The sequence below is a fragment of the Gopherus evgoodei genome, chromosome 2 (assembly GCF_007399415.2).
Source record: "Gopherus evgoodei ecotype Sinaloan lineage chromosome 2, rGopEvg1_v1.p, whole genome shotgun sequence".
Classification (NCBI taxonomy): domain Eukaryota; kingdom Metazoa; phylum Chordata; order Testudines; family Testudinidae; genus Gopherus; species Gopherus evgoodei.
Genome location: NC_044323.1, coordinates 12,264,107 through 12,284,993, shown reverse-complemented (window position 1 = coordinate 12,284,993; position 20,887 = coordinate 12,264,107). Strand labels below are relative to the sequence as shown.

The 20,887-nt window shown below is 42.8% G+C and overlaps 1 protein-coding gene across 1 annotated transcript in view; it reads right to left on the bottom strand.

Annotated features, from left to right (window-relative positions):
- The window catches only part of LOC115645405 (sodium channel protein type 5 subunit alpha-like), a 120,909-nt gene that overhangs the window by 43,824 nt on the left and 56,198 nt on the right, over positions 1-20,887 (bottom strand). The window contains 7 exon segments of the mRNA XM_030550005.1: positions 5,076-5,249; positions 5,890-6,044; positions 7,225-7,288; positions 10,365-10,490; positions 12,005-12,451; positions 13,846-14,196; positions 16,289-16,447. Of these exon segments, the coding sequence (XP_030405865.1) occupies positions 5,076-5,249; positions 5,890-6,044; positions 7,225-7,288; positions 10,365-10,490; positions 12,005-12,451; positions 13,846-14,196; positions 16,289-16,447 (1,476 nt within the window).

Below are 20,887 nucleotides of genomic sequence, written 5' to 3'. Positions count from 1 at the left end.
CACTTGGAGTTCTCACTCAGGTGCATGGAGGCAAGAACTGCCCAGTAGCTTATTTCTCTGCCACTTTGGACCCTTTGGCCCACAGTCTGCCCCCCTGCTTGCGTGCTGTGGCTGCCGCAGCACGCTTAGTCGAAATGTCTGAATCCCTTGTCCTTCACTCCCCCCTTACTCTCATGGTCCCTCACTCTGTAGAAACTCTGCTGTTACAATGCAATACAAGCCACCTCTCCTCCGCTCGCCTTACCAGGTATGAACTTCTACTGCTGTGGGCCTCATATATCACTATAAAGCGCTGTTCTCAGTTAAATCCTGCCACTCTCCTTCCCTTGTCTAATGAAGGTGATCCTCATGACTGCCTTGCAACTGTCTCTGCTATCACCGTCCCGTGCTCTCACCTTTCTGATGTCCCTCTCCTGAACTCTGACCTTGTTTTGTTTACTGATGGTTCCTGTTTTCGAGACAACCAAGGTCGTCTCCTTGTAGGATATGCTGTAGTGTCACTCTGAAATTCTAGAAGTTGCGCCTTTACCTTCTGTAACCTCAGCACAAGTTGCTGAATTATTGCCCTCACCCGCGCCTGCTTTCTGGCGGCGGGACGCTCCGCTACCATTTACACTGACTCCCGCTATGCTTTTGGGGTTGTACATGACTTTGGTACCCTCTGGCAAGCTTGGGGTTTACTTACATCTGCCGGCACCCCTATTAAGAACGGCCCCTATATCGCTGCTCTCCTGTATGCAGTTTTACTTCCCTCTGCCCTGGCCACTCGATGGCAGACACTGATGTTGCTAAGGGTAACGCATTTACTGATGCCTCTGCTAAACATGCTGCTGCCATAGAACCTTCCCCAGATGCATTTCTAGGTTCCCTCTCTGTTTCTATACCACCACCGTCCCTCACTGACCTCACCCTGCTCCAGGACTCTGCCCCAGAAACTGAAAAAGACTCCTGGGTTGCCCAGGGTTGCTCTCTACATCCTGATTCCCTTTGGCGTTTGCCCACTGGTGTCTTTGTAGCCCCCTTTTCATTCTAGCCATCACTGGCCGCCCTGCAGTGTTTCACTTGTCGGAAAGGAGGGGATGGTCTCTGCTCTAACTAAGGCGGGATGGTGGGTTCCCCATTTCAGCTCTTTTGCAGCCCGCCAGTGTGCCGCCTGCACCACTTACCAAAGCCACAATATTGGTAAACCTGTAAAAGTGACTCAGGCATTCCGGGGCTTGCCCCAAGCACCCTTCTTGCATTGGCAACTTGATTTTGTACAAATGCCTAAGTGTCAACGATATGAATTTATTTTGGTTATGGTATGTTTATTTTCTGGTTGGATTGAAGCCTTTCCTTGTCGCAAGGCTGACCCACTGTCCATTGCTAAATGTTTGTTAAACCATATTATGCCTGCCAAGGGAATTCCTGCCACTCTGTCCAGTGACCAGGGTACACACTTTACTGGACAAATTGTTCAACACCTGGATCGTATATTACATGTCACACACCTGCTGCACTGTCCCTACCACCCACAAAGTGCTGGTGCTGTGGAAAGGCGAAATGGGGTACTTAAGAATAAAATTGCTAAGATTTGTGACTCCACAGAGTTAAACTGGCCAGCAGCTTTATCACTAGCCCTTATGGAAATGCAATCCACTCCATCCCAAAGGCATGAACTGAGTTCTTTTGAAATCGTTATGGGACGCCCTATGCGAACTGTGGCTACCGTTACTCCAGTCCCAGACTTGAATTTAACTCACAGTATGCTCCTTCACTATTGCAAGGGATTAATGCAAGCTGTAAGTCACTTCCATTCACAGGTTCAAGCCGCCTGGCCGACGGAACCCAACTCTGACGCCTGCCACAATCTTGAGCCAGGTGACTGGGTCTACGTATGGCACCATCATCGAAGACACGCCTTGGAACCTCGGTGGAAGGGTCCTCATCAGGTACTGCTTACTACCCAGACAGCTGTTAAGCTATCTGGCATCGCAGCGTGGATACATGTTTCACAGTGTAAGAAGACACCCTCCCCGGCAAATCATTCAACAACTCAGGACTGCGCAGAGTCAGTTTTGACTCCAGAAGAAGACGTAGAAGAACAGCCTGCCATACCTTACAATCTACGCTCTCGTAAGGGTTGCCAGAAGCAGACGACGACCTAAAGCAAGGCCCAAGAAGCAGCAGTAGTGAGCCTAGCGCCTGCTGCCTGGTGGACATAAAACCGCGACTGCGGTTCCCTCAGTTGAGGTTGTCAGAACCAGAAGGGCCCTGCCTCCAACATGCGCCTCTGGTGGTGCCTATTCCTCGGCTGCTGGTGTCTTAAGGTCTAGGGAGCCCACAATGACAATTCTTTTATCCAGCAGCAAGTGTGGATAGCTCAGACCCTTAATATTTCCAAATGCTGGGTCTGCAGCCACATCCCAGCCCACTCTCAAGCTGGTGTTCCTGTCCTGGCTATCCCACTGAATTCCCCAGACCTTACTGGAGGACCTGGTCCATTTAACAAAACATGGAACAGCAATGACACATAGGAAGCAGTGGGAATAAATGTATCTAAATGGATATGTGTGGTGGGGAGAAAAGGTCATTGGTGTTGGGTGTGTAATGGGACAGGGCTGGATCTGGGAAAAAGCCGTTGCCTTCAGCATATTGTGGCAAATGGTGTATGGGATTATTCAAACAAAACTAAAGAGTGGCGAGCTGGGTATGGGGATATGAATTTTTTCTCAACCTGGGATCAAACAGAAAAATCAATCTCATGTTCCCCCTACAGTAATCTTAGTAAAAATAATATAATCTTCCAATGCCATACAAACACTACCACTCCTCAAAAGGAGGATTACCCTGTGCCCTTTGGAGGATATTACTCCTCATTTGTAGATACCTATGTAACAAATGGATGCAATCGACCTTTCCCGGTCTTAATAGGCCATCATTGGGTTTGTGGAACCAAAGCTTATACTGTATTACCAGCTAACTGGTCAGGTATCTGTTATCCCGCCCAACTCTTCCCACAGTTCCGAGTACTAGAGTCCCTCCCACAAGAAGGCCTCCGTAATTTCAGAAGAAAAAGAAGGGATTTACTAGATGCCCAATGGTATATACATATCATAAGCCCCTTAACTTGGGAAGAGGCCATTGGCACTTCCTTTATCCCACTTGGGGGAGTAATACAACATGCAAAAAGACTCCTAAGGTTACAAGCAGTGGTTGAAATAATGGCAAATGAAACCGGAGAAAGTTTAAAAACCCTGGCCAAAGAAACAGGGGTGATCCGACAGGTGGCCCTCCAAAATCGTCAAGCATTAGACCTAGTGCTGGCGGCCAAAGGAGGGACCTGTACTCTCATTGGGAAAGAATGTTGTGTGTTTATACCTGACAATACCAATGAGGTAATAGATCGCGCTAGCTACTTAGAACAAATCGCATATCTTCCTCATGAAGAGCCGAGTTCTTTATGGAAGTGGCTAAGTAACCTGTTCAATTTCTCTGGCATAGGAAACTGGTTGTTTCAGGGAGCCCTAACTATCCTGTTTGGAATCTTAGTGATTTTCGTATGCTTTCAGTTAATTTTCTGTTGTATCCAGAATTGTGTCACCCAGATGACTGCCCCAAAACAGAGTGCTAATACGATGATTTTGAATATCACTGATGAACAAAGAGATAAGGAACGGTTAATTTGTGGAACCCAGTAATGGTTGGTCATGGCATACGCCTGACCAAAAGGAGGGATTGTGAAAGTAGAATGAATTATATTGTAAGAATAGAAAGGGTTAAAGAAATGTTGTCTGTACCTTTAAGCAAAATTGTTGGAATGTTGCAATCCAGGTGTCAGGAATACAGATATTAACATAGAACAATTGCACCATTTAAGGGCAATTAGTGAAGTATTAGCCTTAGATCGATAATGATTAGTAAGGAAATAGGATATGCATGCTGTGCCCCAGGTGAATTTTACTGTTTTGCTTTCTTTGTCTCTTTGTCTAATTCCCGCTCTTTTATTTGTATAAATAAGACTGTTTGGGCCTTGCATGGCCACTCACATTATCTGGGTGTTATTGGTGGAGTGCTGCGCTAATAAACAGAGTGGTCTGACAAATTGTGAGTCCTGATTCTAACTTTGACACTGGCATTAATTATATTTCCGTTCTTTAACTCTTCATTGACAGAGTCTTATACCAGCTATTCTATTATTTTGCTCACAACTAATGTCAGACTAATAGACCTGTAATTACCAAGGTCACCCCATTTATTATTTATTATAGACACATTTGATCTTTTTTTCACAGTCCACCGTAACTTCCCCAGTATTTCAAGATTTATATAAAGTTATTATTAATGTTCCAGAGAGCTTCTTAGCCAACTCTTTTAAAACTCTTGGAAGCAAGTTATCTGGACCTGTTGGTTTAAAAATGTGTAACTTTTTAGTACATGCTTTTAACATCCTCCTTAATTACTGTTGAACTATAAAAGCATGTAATCATTACATGATATGACTATATAATTCAGCTTCTTTCCAAATACAGAGCAGAAATATTTACTGAACATTTGTGCCTCTTACACCTCATTGTTGACAATTTCACCATCTCTATGTACACCTATACCAATGTTATATATCCTTTTGTTCCTGATATATTTTATAGATTCCTTCTTACTCTCCTTAAACCTATTGTCCATTTTTTTTATTTATACTTTTAGCTTCCCTGATTAACTGTCTGCATTGCTTAGCTTCTAAGTTATATTAACTGCTATCAATTTCCCCTTTTAATTTGATATACACTGTCTTTTCATTTTTATCACTGCTTCATCTTCCCTCTAAACTAGGATGGTTTTTAAATCAATGTTGCCTTGAGTGATTGTGGGATTGTGAGTTTTGGGGCATCTAGTAAAATGTTCTTAAACTCCTCCCAATTCTTGTTCACAATTTTCTATTCAAATTTTTCCTCACAGTCAATTTTGCTCAGAATTAGTTTCAGCTTTGGGAAATTGGCCCTCACACTTGTATGTGTGCCTAATCTCATTTTCTGTGGCTTTGTATTTGGCTACATAATTCAGCACACTGAACAAAACAGGTTAAAAGTAATACTTACACATACAATAAAGAAATCAAGCAAACACCAGAAATTTGTGAAGTACTTCTGGAAACCATAAGCCACCCACTTCAGAAACATCTCCAGTAAAAAGATGTAAGCAAATATTTTATCAGCAAGCTCCAGAAGGTTTTGAATGGTTGGACGTTCCTGAAGGTAAATATCTTCAAATGCCTGGAATTTGAGAATTTAAAAGTAAAACAGTTCTGTAGTTTTATAATTAATTCTTTTAAAATTCTGCTAAGATATAGTACTCGTTGTTTGACTTATTAATGTGCCACAAGAATGAGCAAACAATCTACATTTTCTTTTAAAGTCTACATTTTAAAAAGTGCTTTCTATTTTTTGTACCTGAGATATTGGGGGCCTATTTTAAGTCAGCTATGGCCTGATTTTCAGAAATTTGAAAATCAGATATGTTGAGTGCCTGCAGCTCCCACTGAGTCCAGCCACTGTTGTAGAAATCAGGTCCCACGGTTTTCCATGTTAGTCTCCCAAAAACTGGGACACCCAAAGTTGTTGTGGAGTTAGTGAGTAGATCTGTCAGGAATTTTCTGATGAAAAAGGGTTTCACTGGAAAATGCTCATTTGTCAAATACAAATGTTCACAGAAGCATTGTTTGTTCTGTGAACTCCCAGCAGAACCCTGCCTTGTTTCCTGTTAGCTCCCCTGGCTGCTAGCTGGGGAGCCAAAGCTTCTAGAATTTGTAGCTCTAGAACAGCTTCGCTATGCAGGCTGCCTCAGATCTGGGGACCCCCAGGCACTACATACACCCCGCAAGCCAAACCTTATAGGAGAGTAAGCTACATTTACCAGAGTTGCACTGCTCAGGAGAATTATGAATATGATAAAAGTTTCAAACCAGCTATTCTGAACAATTCGGTAGCAGGTTTTCCTGAATCGCCACCAAGTACTTCCTGGAAACTTTGTGATATCCACTGCACAGCATAAGGAACATTGGACACAGCCTGAAAAGAAAAAGCACAGGATAACCTGTATCCATTTTCAATCAATTTTCTGCATCCTCAGTAAGGGGCAAGAATAGCAGCAGGAGCTCTTACTGAACACAACAAGCCACTACTGCTTCTAACATCAGCAGCTCAAAGTAGGAGAACGGAACACAGGGCAAGAAAGAGAAGGACAGAGGCAGCAACACAGAAAAAAATGTACCAAGATATACAGTTGAACAAGAGAAAAAGCGAGGGAAGGGATAACAAAAGGCAAGAGATGTACAGGTTGGTTTTTCATGGTTTAATACATAGCTAAATGTCATGATGTTATAATTATTATGTTTGATTCTATTATATAATACATATTCCTACACTTAAAGACACAATAAAGGATCTAGTGAATTGAGGGAAGGAGTCCTATTTTTGTATAATTGTATGGGTCATTCAGAAGATATCGACTGAGAAGTTTGTATTCAATGGATTCTGGGGACGACAGGGAAAGGACGTAGAAGTGTTTGTTGGCAGGGAGAAATGTCTTTCTTAGGTGAAGGAGGGGAACCCCTGTAGCGCTTCTGAGAAGAGGCCTAAGAGCACCATTTAATGTTGGAGGTATCAGCAGAACCAAAGAAGTTCAGATGAGGTCAGCATTACACAGAGGGCTATGGGAAGAGAGGGACTGATGTCAACTAGGAAGGCTTCTGGATTTGAAGAGAATAGATGGAAGTCTGAAGGCAGCCAAGAAACTACAGCCCTCCTAGGTTATTCTTGCACTACCTCTGAAAAAGCTCTGGGTCCATCACAACATTTACATATGATCTGATAAACAGGTCCAAGAGTTCCGTCCCAATCTCAAAGCCTTTTTACATCTTGGCAAAACAGAAAAATCAATTAAGCAGGTCAAGAAATAGCTTGCTAATGTAAGCAATAGAGTACAGAAGACTATCAAGGTAAAAGCAGTGTAGTGGTTTAGTGAGTGCTTCTTAGTTTGACAACAGGCAACAATTCACCAAGTCACGTTAACATGTGTCTTCTGAGTATTACATGTGTTCTGAGAATTATCTCTGCAAATAAGTGACTCAGAGAAACACAAACACAGGTTGCCAGAATGCCTCATAGCTAATATGAAAACATTTTCTAAAGCAATGCCTCTGGAATATTAGTCACACTTCGTATCACTATGAAGCAAGCAGATTCTTACGTTCTGTAAGACAGTCCTTAGGTTCATCTAACTTTTCAGTCGATAGGATGATCCCCGCCAATTCCTGCACAACAGTTAGAACAAATAAGGAAGGCAATTTATGAATTTTCCCTTAATGCAGCTGCATTGTCCTAAAATAAACTGGACATAACAGAAGAAAACATCAAGAAAACAAGTGATTTATCCAGCTATTTCAAAGGCTCTATCACAATGGTACTAAACTGCCAAGACATAATTAAGAATAACATAATAATAGAACAAGGAAACGCTTTTCTGTATTCTTTGGTTCAGTGGCTATTACTTAAGGCATGTTTAAAAATACATGTCCTTCTCTTGCTTGTTTTTTCCTCTTCCTTGTCACCTGCCCAATCTTTGTAATTGAGGGGAAGGCTTAGAAGATAAGGTGGGTATTATATTATGTGGTAGGTAAAATCATTAGATTTCCTTTAGAATGGACTTCCACAATCAAGAGTCCTTTGCTGAGAATGCCCTGACCCCCACTTTTACCAGTTCCACACTGGGCTGAGTGTTCACAAGGTTCTGACTGAGAATAGTTGCCTTCCTGTGGATAGAGATATGAGTTTTCTATGATAGCCAAGCCCTTATACAGCAGGACTGTGTTCTTTAATTTGGATGATGAGACAGTGGAATGCATAGTACTCTGGTATGATGCTTCTCATCTGCCTTTGTTTCTTAGATAGTGGACCGCTGTGTGGTCTACAAGCTGTAGTTTCCTTCCTTTTGTAAGGGGACTGGTATCCCCATACTAACATTCATTGGGGGTGTTTTGGTTGCTAGCTCCCAATACCAAAAGGGGAAGGGTCAATGGGAAATCAGGGACCTGTGACTGACTGTCCCCAGGAGCAATGGGGAGAGGCTAATCTAGGAGTCAGGAGGCCAGGGGAGTCCTGTCCTCCATGTGCTGAGGCAGAGTAGAGCAGTCCAGAGCTGGGTATGGTGAGCAGCTGGGGAGAGCGAGGGGAACTCGAGGCAGTGGGCCCAGCACAGGGAGATGCCGGCCAGACTTGGAGAGGGATTGTAACCTTGACAGGGTGTGGGGGGGACACTGGGAAGAAGGGTCCTGCCACATAGAGCCTGAGAGCGTGTGGCCACCACCAGACCAAGTGTCCAACCAACAGCGTCCCTGCAGCACAGCCAGGGCCTGAGAAGGAGGCCTGGGACCTACAAGAAACAGACTGTGAACTGCCCTGACATTCCAGAGACACTGTTGGTGGTGTTCCCTGCCACAGAGCAGGGTGATGTGTTTCCTTTAACCTTTCCCATTTTTCATTATTCCTTTTTAAACTAATTGTTAATGAAATAAACTGTATTGCTTTAAATCATATGTAATGATCAGTGGGTCAGGAAAGCATCCAGTGCAGAGAGAGTACCCCGGAGTGGGGACATCCTAGCCCCTGACCTAGGTGACCACAGCAAGGTTGGGGGTTGAGGCCCCCCAGGAATCCTGGGCCCAGCCTTGTTGGGGTTATGAGAACTCTGCCAGACAGGAGAGTGCAAGGGTCATCCTCGAGGGCAGGGAGGCCCCTGGGTAAAGGAAATGGGAGTGAGGACTCAGATCCTTCCGCTAGCCCATTTCACCAGGATAGTGCAGAAGTCAGGAAAGTTCCGCACAATAGCAGGATCATTCCCCCGCTTACACTTTCCTTACTCTCCAGGAAGTGTGTGCTTTATTTATTTCTCTATATCTATTTCAACAGCTTGTTCAGAAGCTGCTGGTTAGTATTTCACCTTCCCTAAGATGGAGTGTGATGATCTGTCAGTAGTGGGTCACATGCTCATCACTGGCCTCCTGCAATCAAGAGGGACAGAGTCTTCTTTCACATAAAGGAACCTAGATATCCTTTAAAACTCCTACAAATTGCATTTGTGTTAATGGGCTAAACTCCAACAGGGAAGGTAGAATAATCCTCTCTCTTTGCTCCAGCTTAATTTACGTGATCCTGGTGAAATCATCATGGATTTGAACAATCTAATTGTTAACGTAGGTTGAGAGCTCTTAGGAGGTTGGGTGAAGGCAATCTGAGTTAGGTTAATCATCTCACTGTTCAAAAAAGTTCCACTGGCTATGATTGCAGAGATACTATGGAAGAGGGTAAAGAAGGGTCGCATGGCTTCATTTAAAGCTGGGGCATACAAGACTGTCAATAGTCATTTACTTCACCACCCCAGTGGTTGATAACTACAAACAAAATCATTCTTATTTGAGAGCCATTGCCTAAAGATTTTACCAAGACATCAAACAAAGTTCTTTTTTTCTAAATAGAAAATAGATATTTAGGAGTTCTGTGACTTTACATATTTCAATTATAGCAGATGTCCTTCCCCTGGCTCATATAAGGAAATGTTACCACCACAGTAAATAATCACTCTCAGGTCTAACAGGTCTTAAAGACTACCTCAAAATTGTAACTTCTTATATACTAGGATATGTGTGACATGTTGTTTGAAGATTAATTAGTTAGGACAAGGAAGAATAAGCTGGTCTGGGTGATCATACCGAGAGATCTTATTTTTCAATATCAGGACTTCAAGTAACTATGCCTGCAGAGTAGTTTCAAAAATGCTATTGTTAGAGCTATGTGCTCTTTTGAAGGTGGGGAGTCCATACACCTATCTGAACTTCCATTTTATTTTCTATATTGCCTAGAATGGAGACATGCTTCTCCACCTTTTCTTGACAGTCATGGATGGAATCAACTGCAATTTAGAAATTAGAGGTACAGGTTTTGAGGATCCACAACTAAACATGCCAATAATTTTGCACAAAACTGAATATCAGATACAGGATACCTTTTTAAAAATAGCCCTTAAAATTTGGCATTGATCCTAGATTATTTCCTTTGCATTTATTTGGTATAGTACTGTATGTTGTTCTATATTAATAACCTTAGCTGTTTATTCGAAATACAAAATGTCTTTTCAGTTTGGACAGCAATCTCCACATTCTGAAAGAACTATTATGTCTATTTTATCATTAGAGAACGGCATTGTTTCTTGCGTTGCATAAACTTATTACCTCTAGGGAACCACCTCATTCTTCAGCACAGTAATAATGGGACAAATAAAATAATCATTATATCTAGAGCCTTTATAATAGATAATAAAGTTATTATCATTACCTCTGTTTGTTTTTCCTTCTGTGTACTGGTGGAAAACACACTTATGGTATCAGAAGTCTCAGAGGCCTGACTTAAGACTCCTGAGCTTTTCTGTTTCTCTCTCCTATGCTTTAGTTCATTTTCCTGCTGGAAATAATCCAAGATGGGATTATTTTCTTTATTTTTATTTGGTGGCATACTTATTTCTAAAGCAGAATTTTTTGACAGAACAAAACATGCTGAGATACTCATAAATATTTTTCTAGGGATAAGGACATTCAGCTTCCTCTACTAACACCCAAAACAAGTTGAGGAACTCATAGTTTAGAAAAATAATCGTGTCAAGTATCTTATGTTAGAAATACTTAATCAAGGAATTAAGAGCAGTACTCAAATGACTGATTCTTTTTATTTTTCCCTAAAGTAGGTAACCATGTAGAATCCCATATTATTTTACAAATTTTTACTACTCATTGGAAATAACAGAAAAAATTGAAAACACAAGGGTAAAGAACCACAGATAAGAAAAGAAAGAAAATAAAAGAAAAATAAAAGGTGCAGGAGACATACAGAGGAACAGGAAATGTTGGTAAAATGCAGAGAAGACATAAGGTAACAAGATCAAGGGACATACTAAAGGCATGAGGGATCCTCAGAAAATCAAAAAATGAGAGATAGGTACCCAAAAAACATCCCAGAAGTTGAGCTAGAGAAGGGAAAAATTAGAAATAAATTGCTTAATTTTCATGGTGTAGATTTTATTTGAGTATCCTTTGGCTATCAATCCAATGAATTATCACTATTAACTGAATAGCTGAGAGAAATTCAAATAAAGCCTCCATCAGAAAATTGTGAATCCTACCTATTTGTAAGAAGAGAGGAGGAGGTAGCAAGAAAGTAATTTCTATCTTGGTCAAATTTCATTTAAGGTAATTGGCTTTCATCCAGGAGTAAATGGAGACAAAACAGATAGAAACATAACTATGGATAGCAAGGGAAAAATGGAATACAACTCAGTATCAAGAGCCTCTTCCCCCTGAAGCCACTGGCAGAACAAGGAAGCAGGAAGTTGGTTGTGTTGAGCAGTGTCCTGTTACACCCAGGGTTGGGAGTTCAATCCTTGAGGGTGCCATTTAGAGAACTGGGGTAAAAATCTGTCTGGGGATTGGTCCTACTTTGAGCAGGGGGTTGGACTAGAGGATCTCCTGAGGTCCCTTCCAACCCTGATGGTCTGCTTGTATTATTGCAGGGCCAGCAAGAAGGCAAATATCCACACAACTAACCCCTTTTTCACATGGACAGAAAATGCACATCTTTAAACACCTACCGGAATGGATATATCACAGGCATTGTGAAATGTACCACACCGAAGTCTTGCTGCACGAACTAAATCCTGCCAACTTTCCATTTTCAGATAGACTCTTCCCTCACCCTTATAAAATATTCAGATGCCTACTGTTCATTCTAGCAAGACTAGGACTCAGAATAATGGAGGTCCATGGGTGGAATTGGAACGAAGTCCATCTTGGACATTAATTAATTAGATATATGGAAACCACAAAAGGGAAAATGGGTTAAAGTTATAATTTACTGTTGAGTCCTGGACACGATTTCTTAGAGGTAGAAGTATAAAGAGATATTAAAACATTTAGGCATCTTACCATTGCTGTATATTCCATTTTGGTATATGTGCTATTCTCATCATCATAATCCTCACTGTAACACTCTGCCTCAGCAAGGGGGACACAAACAAATATGTTAGAATTGGTCAGAAAATCCTCATAGTCCTTTGCCATTGGGGATTTCTCTTTGTTTTGGTAAATCCCATTATCAGTGTAATTTTCCCCCATATCTATAGCAGCATGGTCATTCCTGCCAAGGTTCTGTGTGGTAACTTTCACCATAACCTTCCTGCTGGTCATTGTTTTCAGCCCTTGTCTGAGTATTTTGCAACACAAATCTCCTGTCATCTGAATCACAAACTGCAGACCCATGTGAATCCGAGAAAAGGCAAGCTGAAGCTTGGTCCTCTTTTCAGCTGCATCTGGTGTTGCTGGATCATCAATATTCCAGGAATTCACCAGCAAGGCAATGAATAGGTTAAGCACCTGAAAACAATTGAAGTGAAAAGTAAGTTGACGATACTATTTTGTAATTGAAAAGGCAGTCTTGGAAACTCCTTTTTTAAATTCCCCTCCCAATATTTTTTCCTTATTATAACAACATGGTAACAAGAAAACATTTTCTACTACACTATCTTATTTAGTGACTACTTAGCTAATGCATGAGCTGAGCATGGATGGATTCCCAAAAGGTGAAACTTAACAATACGACATAAAGACAAAAAATGTATGTCAAAGTTAGAGAGAAAGTATGCAACATGAGGTACAGAAGGGACAGGAAGTAAGTTATATGATAGATCAGTTGTGGTGAAAAATACGTATGTCAGAAACGCTTGGCAGTGTAACCTGCTAAAAGATGCAAGAGCTGACAATAATTAATTGTAAGACTCACTGAAGAGTATGCTAACCTTGCCATAGCAAAAGAAGAGAGGGAGAAGGGAACCATGGGCATAAATACTGAAGACAAAGCTTCTGTGATATAATGTATACAATAAAACACTGAACTATCCAAATGGTTTGACCAGCAGTACCCTCTCAAGTCAGGAAGACACCCAAAAAATGGCATATCTACTAATACGCATCTTGCAAAAAATAAACAAACAAATATGGGGCATGCATTCAAAAAACAACACATTTGCCTCATGGAAACTTCACACTTTCTAGAAAAAATGGCGAGGTAGTATATTTGCACATGAATAGGGCCCTACCAATTTCACAGCCATGAAAATCGTGTCACGGACCATGAAATCAGTCCTTCCCTGTGAAATCTGATCTTCCCCATGCTGCTAGGAGCCTGGGACTCTTAGATGCTAGTCCAGCCAGGCTGGGGAGGGACAGGAGTTGTCCTTCCCCTGCACACCACGCTTGGTGGGGAGAACAGACCCACCTCCAGAGACAGAACAGAAATTAGGGTGGTACACCCTCACTTCTGTGCTGCAGCAGCCCGGGAGCTGGGCTCTGGACTTTCACTCCCCTCAACCTGCAGCTCCTGCTGGGACTCTGGGAGCAGACCTTGGGGTTTTCTTCCCCAGTGGCTCCTGAGACTGAGGACTTCTGCTCCCAGTGGCTGCAGGTGGGGCTTCCACTCCCTGCTTCTCCAGGGGCTTCAGGAACCTCCTGTAGCCCAGCCCTGAAGGCAGCACAGAAGTGAGGGTGGCAATCTTGGGACCTCCTCACAACAACTTGAACCACCCCCCAATCCCATTTTGGGTCAGGACCTCCATGGTTACAATACTGTGAAATTTCAGATGTAAACATTGGAAATCATGAAATAGACCAATTAAAAAACCCTCTGGCCATGAAATTGACCAGAATGGACCGTGAATTTGGTAGGTCCCTACATATGAGTAATACAAATAGAACAATATTAGGAAACTCACCACTAGTTTTCCTACCATCAGGACCAGCAAGAAAAAAGGAAGACATGACTGTTTCTCAGCTACTTTCATGCAGCTCCACAAGGTTTCAATCCATTCTCCACATAGAATTCGGAATACAATAAGGAATGAATGGAAGAAATCATTCATATGCCAGCGTAAATTGCAATCTGTGCTTATTTTAGTGCAGCTGGAGTAATGTTCTCCAAAAACCTGCTTTCCTATTAGAGCAAAAATAAATATAGTGATACACAATACCAGTTGAAGACTACCCAAGGCACCAACTGACAGACACATGATTTTCACAAGTTTATTTAAGGCTTGCCATGACCTTGACAATTTGAAGATCCGCAGCTGTAAGACAAAACGAAATAGTACAACGTCAAATAGCAAAAAAAATTAAATAATGTATTTCTAACATTCACTTATGAAAAACTGAGCCCATAATTTTGAAATATTTGTTATACTCAGGAATGTATATTTTCTTGTAGTTTTTTTTCTGACATCAGAAACACACAAATTGCAATCTGGTAATAAGTAGAACTATTTGTTCTCAATTTAGTCCTTTTGCTCGTTAGAGGATGATTTGCAAACTAATTCTGATTACATTATTTGTGCACTTAAAATATTCTTTATTCACAACTATCCGCCAAATAGTTCAGATGAATAATTTTCAAACAATTGGCATTTCATGAACAGTTTGAGTTTGCTTATTACTATTTTTTATTTGTGTTGTATGGCTGCATCATCTATGTCCCATGGTGTTGTTATTGTTCCCTGACTGACTGATAGAAACTTATTAACGGAAAAATGCATTTCTGAAAATTCATTATGAAGGAGTCATTCATGCTAAAATTCAGGCTTCATGATCATTTTCTTTAACACACAGCAGTTGTCCAAATAAAAATATGACTTCATGAATCAAAGGAAATCATACTTGGTGCTTTTATTTTGGACTATAATTGCAAATATATTGTATGTATTATTTGCACCATTTGACCAGCTCAAGAAATAAGTATTCCTATATTACTAGAAATGGTCAAATAATTAAAAACAAATTATGATTTGTGAATATTTTTGTGAATAAAAATGCTCTGTTTACACTTTGATTCGTGGAGTTCTATTATTCATTAATATTCTAAGCATGGCTATATCAACTATAACTGGCTAGTAAGTCCCAGTGGGGTGGGGACTTACTAGCTCCTTTGCTTCAAGTTGTATAGAAACTTACAGGACTGTGTCCTATTACATTACCAAGGACCCAAGCTTTTAGGGCCTGATCAAGAATTGATTGAGTTCCATGAAATGGAAACCAATGGAAATTATCTGAAAACCAAGCTCGTCCCCACGCCCCCAATCTCATGCATCATCACCAGTAATGACGGTTTTGCATGCCAAAACAGGACTTTAGTGACCCCCTTTTTACCCTGTTAGGGCTTTAAGTGGCTCCCCATTGTCTTCAGTGGTTTGCACAGATGTCACTGATTATCGCAGTAACCACTTTTGGTTCTGATGGACAAGAAGAAATAGCAGCAAAGAATCCTGTGGCACCTTATAGACTAACAGACGTTTTGGAGCATGTGCTTTCGTGGGTGAATACCCACTTCGTCAGATGCATGACGAAGTGGGTATTCACTCATGAAGGCTCATGCTCCAAAATGTCTGTTAGTCTATAAGGTGCCACAGGATTCTTTGATGCTTTTACAGATCCAGACTAACAAGAAGAAATAGAATTCAAATGACTCCACCTTAACTGTGGAAGGCTAATAGGAATAAACAGCAGTAAGCACTTATTTTAGTCATAAAATCAGCAGATGTGACTCTGAATACATACAAAAAGGGAACAGATGTGCTGAATAAGAGTGACATTTTTATATAGGGTTACCAGAGCCTATTTTTCCTTGCTCTAAACTAGGAGCAATCTTATGAGGAGGCTGCAGGACCATCTTTCCTTTGTCAGCTCAAAGTATTTCTGGTGAGGAAACCTCACCCATAACCCCACCTAAATATCCCAAGAATATTCTTGGGGAGCGAGAGGGGGAAGGCCCTCTCCGCCAAAAGAAAAGGTCTGGAATGACAGAGCTGATCCTAATCCTTGTAGAGAAATGATAAGGGGTGAAGAGTGAAAGCAGCAGAGCCCCCTGCAGCCAGGGTACTCAAGAGAGACAGCTTCAGAGGTTTTGTAGTATCCAGTATGGACCATTTGGTAAACTTTTAAATGTGCTTTTTGATTACTCGACATATAGTTCTTGTTGATTTATTATATACTAACACACAGTATCAAGTTTACAAATTCATCAAACAATTGGTCACTTGGATGCAGTCTAGAATTTTCATTGTACCTATTCATTCTCTAAAAATAGAATTATTCAAGGGAATGTGGACCACTGAAATAATGCAAAGCGTTTATTGTTTAGTCAAACAGATAAAAAAGAAGAATCATTACCAATCTGAAAAATGCCAGATTTTTATTCCAAATTATACTTATTAGGCCTATCATAACAATTATGCTGTCAAAAATATTCCAGCCCTGCTGAAAATAGTAGTAGGGATCTAGAGCGATGATTTTGAAGATCATTTCTGCTGTAAAAATTCCAGTGAAGACCTGTGAAAGGGAAAGCGAAACTGATGTCAGCCTAAAGGTACGAGGAGCTTGTCTCCTGGCAGGGCTGCCTTCTTATAAATATGACTAAAATATTATTAATGTTATTATATTATTATTAATATATTAGCCCACACTAATCCACCCATGCAGGCACCAAAGGGCAGAGGAGGTGCAATACAAATTCTCCATTACCCGCAAGCTGATAATTTATCCCTTCCTCCACCCTAAGGAAAAAAAACACATGAACAAATGAGCAATGAGCCTTGCAACCTGACCTGAAGAACAACAGTTTCACACACTGGTGAACTAGGTAGGAAACAGTTCTCTAGCTGAGGTGCACACAGTAAGAATATCCTGCTCCCTTTCTGCAGTTAAACTGGGTAGCGTTAGCTGAGAGGACTCAGATTGTCTCAGTTATTCACAGTATCATATGAAGAGAAAGGTGATCTTAAAAGTAAGAGGACCCAATCCATTTAAAGTTGCATCTCCAAACAAATCAGCAGTCAATGCAGATTGTGTAGCATACATATAACATGCTGTCTCAGAGAAGCACCCCTTAAATGGTATTCTGCTCCAGTGGATGTTTCCAGAATGGTCAGTAGCCCCATGTAAAGCACATTACACTGACTGCATATGGCAATGACAAGATGTCAATCATTCTAGTTCAACATCCTGGCCAAGAATTCATGATGAAAGGCCCTCTGCTGTGACCTAGGCACCCAGAAAAATTCTCAGGTTTCAAACCTGAGTAAGGAACACTGGGCAAACCCCCCAAACTGAGGAAGAAGCTATCTTCTCCAATTCCTCCAGCCTGTCCCCCTCTTCCGCTCTCCTCCACATAACTATAGTCTTAGCTAGACTGAGCCACGACCTGCCTACCCTCATCCAAGCCTTATTCTTGGCATAACACTGGGTAAGACTGTGGGACTAGCTATTGGAGTGAGGACTCAGATCCTGTCACGATCTGATTCCATTGGGTCAGTATAGATGTCTGGAAAGTTTCCCACAGTATGGGGACCATTCTCTGGCTTACACCCACTCCTGTAGTGATGAAAACACTGGCACGAAGAGGCAAAGGAAATTTTTTGCCATCACAAACACCTCTGGGGTAGTTGGCACTGGTATCGTTTTGTAGTGCTGAAAAAGATGATGGTGACACTTCTCGCACCAGGCTTGACAGTGCTCTCTGCAGTGCCAGAGCCAATTGTGCCAACTTAGGCACCAGTTTGGAGGAGGAGGGCTTAGGTTTTAGGTATACTCTACTCAACTCCTCGCCTTCTTACCAGACTTAGAGGTGGAGACCTTCCATTGGCCAGGGCCTCTTTGGAAGTCTTAAGTTTCTTCCTCTGCACAGGTGAGTGAGATCAGTGCCAGGATTCCACTAAAGCTGGAGGCGCACTTCTCATTGAAGCTGTAGCGCTTGGTACTGAGTCAGCACTGCCTTCATCAACAGCGGTTTCAGCCTAGCCTCCCTATCCTTCTTCATTCTAGGCTTGAGCTCCCTGCAAATCTGGCACTGGTCTTTTACATGTGCTTCACCCAAGCACTTCAGGCAGCTATTGTGCAGGTCACTCACAGGTATAGGCCTCCAGCAAAAAGCACACAGCTTGAAGCCCGGTGGCTGGGGCATACCTCGGTACTGCAAGCAGAAACACCCCCAAACTGGAAAAACAACAAGTCTGAAAAAAAATATTTTTAAACACAACTAAAACTTACTAACTATACTAATCACTTGATTAACTGTATTATAGACACTATTATACACAAAAGCTGAGAGAGAGAACTGTTCTGATATTGAACAGGGTTCCAGCGACCATCACGGGTAGTAAAAGGAACTGACGGGTGTTAGGGGCAGCTCTGATCTTTATACCTGCACATAGTGGTGTATGGCAGCAGACCTCTGCCACCTGAAATAAGGTAGTAATGACTGTAGCAGTATGTTGTTTTTCTCTAAGCAGATCAGCCCTAGAGGGGCATGGGACACTTTGAAAACAGATTTCATAAATATTTGCCAACAGAAAAGGAATGGTGAAACTCAAGGAACTTGGGTTCCATTCCAGGCTCTGGAGGGGAGTGTTCTCTAGTGGGCAGAGACTCTTCTGCCCCATCCCCTCCAACCTGTCCCTGTCCCAGCACTGTCTCTTCCCCACCACTGGTTCTTTATCACAATGCCATTCTCCTCATCTAGACAGTTCAGGCTTCTGATCTCAGCCTTTGCCAGTATCTCACCCCTCCAGATGCCCCATCAGAGTCTCCCCCACTCCTGCTCCCAGTGTCCTTGCTCAGCTCCTTGTCCCCCAGAGAGTTCTAGCTCCTTCCCCCACTCCTTGATCTCTCCCTCTTTCTCTCCCCCAGCCTCCAGATGCTGCCTGCCCCCCTAGACTCACCTTCCCCATTGGCTCACAGTCCCAGTCTTTCTCCATTGGCTTCTCATCCAGTCTCACTATCCTCTATCTCCCCAGCTAGTTGTCAAAGTATCTTTGTCCTGCCATTCCCAGCTGTCTCCCTACACCCTGGTTCCTTGGCAGATCTTCGTCCCACCACATGTCCTGTCTTCCCCCATACTTCTTTCTCCTGGCTGCCAACCCCCAAGCTCCTTGTCTTAAACTACTCCCCACGCCATCCCCTGCAACATCCTAGGGTCTGGCTCTTGTCCCCTCTGCAACTGCATCAGACAGCTTCCTTCTCCACACTCTTTGGGTGCTAGCAAAAGGTTCATTGAGAGCACCTGACTTACAGGCTCACATTACAGGGAAAGCCCTGCTTTGCCCTGTGTTAGTACCTGCAGTTAGAATCTGGGACCATGGGGGTTATGAGCCACTGATGCCTCTGCATCACACCATTGGAGGCTTAGGCTGGGCTCCCACAAGAGGACCACTTGAGGTTGAATTTGGCTGGAAGTACTGCCCAGCAGGTTCTGATTGGTGGCCCCCCACAGGCTCCTGACTGACTGATACCAGTATTTCAACCAAGACACCATGAAGGGGAGCTGTCTAGGCAACAATACAGACTGCTTGGCCATCTCTGCTCCAGATCCTACTTGTGAAACACCCTAGACTTTGGCTTATGACTCTGCTTTGTTCTCAACTTTACTATTCAATTGCTGTCTGTAACCTGGTGCCTGACCCTGCCTATCTTCTGGCACCTGATTCTTGGTTCACCCTCTGGCCCTTCTCAAACTCTGACCTCCAAACTCTGTCTTAGTCTAACTCCTGCTCTGACCACTAGATCTGATTGCCCTCATCCCAGTCCCCTCAGACCATCTTTACCCACCCCCCGAATCCATCCAACCCCTCCACAGATGACGCAGGGGATAGGCCACCCTCCGACCAGCAGCTCCCCAAGGGCCTGAGACCCAGAGGACCAAGTCACCCATCTGCAGGTAGAGAACCTTGCACTACAGATCCATGCTATGCAGTGTGCACTTGAAGAAGACCCTGTACGAGGAACTATCCCTGTCACAAACTCAGGTGGAACAGCTCAGTGTTGAGAGAGAAGCAGTGATACTACGTGTCTGAAGAGATGATTTATCACCAGACTCAGCCCTCGTGGTGCTGCTGCCCAAACAGTTTGATGGGGATTGTTGGAAATACCAGGGTTACCTGAACCAATGCAGGCTTCTCTTCCTACTCCACCCCTGAGATACTCCACACACCAGACTATGCTGGGGCTAGTAGTCAGCCTGTTCTCCAGCAAAGCACTTGATTGGGCCTCCCCACCATTGGAGCAGAACAGCCCTTTGCTCTCTGACGGGGATGCCTACCCGCAAGCTTTCACAACCATCTCTGATTATTTGCATTGTATCCACTCTTCAGAAGCTGCCCTCCAGAAGTTTTGCAAGGGACATGGGCCAGTCACCTCCTACGCTGCCCATTTACAATGGCTTGTGGCTGGTGTTGAATGGAAAGAGGCAGCCCAACTTTATTATTTCTGGTGGAGACCCAATGATGAGGTAAAAGACTAACTAGCCAGCATGAAAAATCTCACCTGCCTAGGCACCTTTATTGACTGTGCCTACACATTGATTTTCAATTGAATTAATAGAAGGAGGAAAGGATGGGTAGCCTGACATCTTCATGCTTGCCCTCCACACTGAGGCCTGTAGAACTGAGTCCTAAACCCATGTATGTCAACCTAGGTCACCGGCATCTGACCCCAGGGAAGAGAGCATGTAAATAACAGCTGAACCACTCTTTTTACTGTAGGAGACCAGGACATTTTCTTACTTCCTGCTCAGCTTGGAAAAACTCAGAAAATGGACCAGTCTAGGCCCAGTATGGAGGTACAGCCTGGGCACCATCAGAGCTCCATGCTCTGGAACCACTCACCCTCCGGTCCACCCTCAAGTAGAACCTAGCCTGGGAACTATGGTGCCTCCCTGCACTTCTATTTGCTCCTCTGGTTGCAGGTCTTGGGACAGGCACAGAAGATCTCCCCACA